The 4,135-nt window shown below is 41.5% G+C and overlaps 1 protein-coding gene across 1 annotated transcript; it reads left to right on the top strand.

The window, feature by feature from the left end:
* The first annotated feature begins 997 nt into the window (after window positions 1–997).
* LOC103408298 (IRK-interacting protein) lies at window positions 998–2,896 on the top strand. The gene is made up of 2 exons (XM_008347155.4): window positions 998–1,204; window positions 1,344–2,896. Exons 1-2 carry the CDS (start codon window positions 1,112–1,114, stop codon window positions 2,718–2,720), a joined length of 1,470 nt encoding a protein of 489 aa, XP_008345377.1. The 5' UTR covers window positions 998–1,111; the 3' UTR covers window positions 2,721–2,896.
* Window positions 2,897–4,135: the final 1,239 nt, after the last annotated feature.

Genomic DNA, 4,135 nt, shown 5'->3' with positions numbered 1-4,135 from the left:
CCCCCCCCCAAACCTTCCTTCACCACCGCATCGTCGCCTCTCTTCCTCTATCTTCACCACCCCACTACTACTTAATCTCTTATCCTGAGCCACCGACACGCCAACCTCAAGCGAACTAGGAAGATCCTTGACGGCGAATTGAACGAATTTCGTGTTCACGTTTTTGTAAGTTGCATGTAAGCGTATCAATCAAAAGTTAGTCATCAGTAAGAACATTAGACCATATCATTGGGATAATTTTCTGATTGATTGAATTGAACGAATTTCGCGTTCACGTTTTTGTAAGTAGAATGAGATTTAATCTCAAACGGAGAATAAAGTTTACCAATAGTCTTTACAAGAAGAAAAATCATGTTTGTAGTGGTGAAACCTAGTCCTATCCATGAGAGCTATTAGGGTTTTAGCCAGAATGAACGTAGGATAAACAAAGAATGATCGTAGGATTTAATTATAGTGTTTGGGTTTATTAATAAATTTGAGTTTTATTATTAATTTCATTTTGTACTTAATAGTAATTATGCAATAGGATAAAATAGACAATTAACATTCAAAATTTTAAATTTGATGTAAAAAGAGGTTGCATGGATTTAAATAAAATTTCCCTTAGCATAATTTAATTAAGTTTGTAGCCTTACAATTTTGAGCGTTAACAACTTATACAACTAAATAACACGTAGCATTGTGATCGAACTCCTACGATGATATTGCATTTAACACGTAGCACTTGTTATTGTTTTCATTGAACCGTCAATTTCAGTGTGGGAAGCATGAATTGGGAGCAATTCCATCGTGGTCCAGTTTCTCAAGCAACAATTAATCAGCTTAAAATTTTAAATTAGTGTCATATCCGAAAGCGATTGTGCCGTTAATAAAAAGAGAGGGAAAATAAATGGTTGGAACTAACTATCCTTGTTGTTTGACCGCGCGTGGGAACCAAGCTTTACCTCCGCCCCACCACCATCGCTGCCCGACGAAAATTTAATCATAAACAAAATGAAACAAAACAAAAACACTCAGGATTCACTATTCAGGATAAAGAAAAATCCCACGTATATAGATGTGTTCGTGACCCCAAAATCCCGTACCAAAACAAAGTTGCAAAAAGAACTCCATGGCTCCTCCTCGTCCTCCGCCGCCGCCGCCGCCCTCCTCCAAGTCCCCACCTCCCCCTCCCCCTCCTCCTAAACCCTCCCATTTCACCCCCGTAAGTCCTCCCTCCATTCTGTCATCTGTTTGTTTCTCGGGAAAACAATAAAGTTTTGATCTTTCATGAGAAACTAAAACAACCCATTAATTAGTTTTTAATGTTTTGTTTGTTTTTGTTTGTCCGTTGGTTTTTGCAGATTCAAGAGTGTGATAAAGAGGAACAGGAAGATGATCTCTGTACGGAGTCAACGGACAGAGGAGCGACCAGTACTGCTACCACTCCAAAGCCGACGCCTTCCGATCACAAAAACGGCAGACGCCACAGCAGAAAACGGTCGGAGTCTGCGGAGTCGGCTAAAACCGAGGAAGCAGCCGACGGGTCGGTGTCCTGCAACAAGTGCCGACCACATGCTCGCGAAAAGATCTCTGTCGTTCCGCTCGAAAACAGGACGTCCCTGTCGTTGTCGACGGCGAGCCCCAACGGCATTATCAGGTCGATTTTGTCTTCGTTTACTCGGAAGAGTCCGAAAACGCCGACGACGGCGATGGACTACGCTGCGGCGGCGAGGGAGGAGCAGTGGAAGATAGCGGTGGCGGAGCTTTCGCACAAACTAGTTCACGCTACGAGGAAGAGAGAAGAAGCGCAATTGGAAGCCTCGAGGCTCAAATACTCCATGGCCGAGCTGGAGAAAAAGCTCAACAAGCTCGAAATCTACTGCCATGGTTTGAAATCCGGGCTCGACGAATGCAGCAGCAGCAATTCATCTCCGTACCAGTTGACCAAAACCCACATCAACCGGCGGCGGAGCTTCGGCGGGTCAGGGTCAAACGATGCCGTCGAGAAGATGGTTGTCGAGAATTTCCTGGTTTCCGTCTCGGAGGCTCGGAATTCGATCAGGGGGCTGAGCCGGTCGCTCACGATGCAGCTCCGCCACATGGGTTTCGGAAAGGTGAACGAGAAAATCTCCGGGCTTCTCCAACCGTACGACGTGAAGCTCTCGATTTCGAAAAACCCGAAAAGCTTGCTGTTTTACCTGGAGGCTCTGCTGAACCGGGCGTTCTTCGACGAGTTCGAATCCCCCGGGTTTCAGAAACACTCGGTTGTCCAAGTTCTGAACCCGGTCGAGCGGTCCGAGGCGAACTACACGTCGTTTAACGTGCTCAGGGGATTAACGTGGGACGAGGTTTTGATTAAGGGGACTAAGCATTTTAGTGAGGAGTTTAGTGGGTTTTGTGATCGGAAAATGAGTGAGATTGTGGCTATGTTGGGTTGGAATCGGGCGTGGCCTGAACAGCTGCTGCAGGCATTTTTCGGGGCTTCAAAGAGTGTATGGTTGGTTCACCTTTTGGCGAATTCGGTTCACCCGGGGTTGCCGGTGTTTCGGGTCGATAAAGGGGCCGGGTTCGATCCGGTTTACATGGAGGACATGGGCGGGGACAAGGCCAGGAAGTTGGTTCCGGCGGTGGTGAGGATCATGGTGGCGCCGGGGTTCTATGTGTATGGGAGTGTAGTCAAGTGCAAGGTGATATGCAGGTATAACACCAGCAAGGGTTTGACTCAGTCCCCAACTTAATTAGAGGTTAATCAAATTTAATTAGTTTATTGTTATACTTTATCTGCTGCTGTTTTATGATCTAATTATGTGTTAATGGTTGTGTACTTGTTGTGTTGTGTAATTTGGTGTTTGCATGGGATATGTTAATTTTGACATTTTGGGGTCAAATGAAGGTATAAAGTGGCCATTTTGTATGTTATGTTTTCTTTAATTATTCACAATTTGGGTTTAATTAGACCCAATGTTCACTTGCTAGGTTTGATTTACATTTTCGAAATATAAGCAATGCGACACTTACCACTTGTACCATTATTTGTACTTTTTTTTAAGGAAGTGTTTAACGAAAAATGACAATTTTACTTTAAAAAGCCACTCCTAATATTATTCATTTACAACATCTTTTTGTTATTTTTGATAAAAATTTAAAGGTTTTAAGTTATTTTCATTAGTTTTTTCTTTTTTACTAGAGTTTGGGTCTCACCAATGTATGTGGGTCGTTTTTCTTTTTTTAATAGAGTTAGGTCTCACCAGCATATGTGGATCTCACCAAGGCATGTGGTCTCATCTTTATTAGAAAGAGGATACATATGATGACATGATGGTACGAATAGCATGTGGTCTCATCTTTATTAGAAAGAGGATACATATGATGACATGATGGTACGAATAGGTGGGATGAATAGCATTTTTGAATTTGAAATCAGAGCCTTCTCAACGAGCTTATAAGTGTTACTAGACGAAACGTGATTAGCTATATATAATCAGTTACTACAAAATGAGATTAGACCAAACGATGGTTAATTGGATGACTTGGCTACGATACATCATACATGTATGAACTAAAAACTTGTTTCAAAAACTTACAGGTGTCACAAGATAAAATAATGATTAAGTTTGTTGATTTTGTTTAATTCATTGTTTGTTACAGTCCTGTTGGTACTTAGGATATTAAAGACTGGATGCTTTATCCTGTGAATTATTTTTGGATCTTCTGCAAATCAGATGAGGTGTGTTGTATCAATTCGTGTCATCAAATAATAATACAAGCTCGCTGTTTCTGTGCATTGCAAGCACAGTACCCTATGGTTAAAGCTGAAAGCTACTACTCAATATATACGTATAGGTGAAACCAAAGATTTTTGAGTGTTCTCATAACGCATACAGCTCGCACCGGTATTTAAACGGCTAGATTGAAATGGTGTTTGTTTTGTTCATTTTTGGATTTGAGAGTTGAGAGAGATGTTTGATGTTTCCTTTTTCCTTCTTCCTTTCCCATTTTATTGGGTGAGCACGCTGAGGAGGCACTTGGGGTATTTTCTTTTGGTTGGCAAAAAGGCTAATCTTGGGCTTAAAACCTTTCTTTAACTTTTTATGATTTGTCTATTTTGGGGTCTAACTATATAATGAATTATAGTATTTAAATAATAGTATCT

This window comes from Malus domestica, chromosome 04, assembly GCF_042453785.1.
Source record: "Malus domestica chromosome 04, GDT2T_hap1".
NCBI lineage: Eukaryota > Viridiplantae > Streptophyta > Magnoliopsida > Rosales > Rosaceae > Malus > Malus domestica.
The sequence above is the reverse complement of the archived record's forward strand: the minus strand, read 5'-3'. Positions and strand labels throughout refer to the sequence as shown.

Bases quoted from the DNA above. Each gene is read 5' to 3' on its own strand.
- LOC103408298 (XM_008347155.4), top strand. From the start codon at position 1,112: ATGGCTCCTCCTCGTCCTCCGCCGCCGCCGCCGCCCTCCTCCAAGTCC. The intron at 1,205-1,343 runs GTAAGTCCTCCC...TGGTTTTTGCAG, and splicing joins AACCCTCCCATTTCACCCCC to ATTCAAGAGTGTGATAAAGA.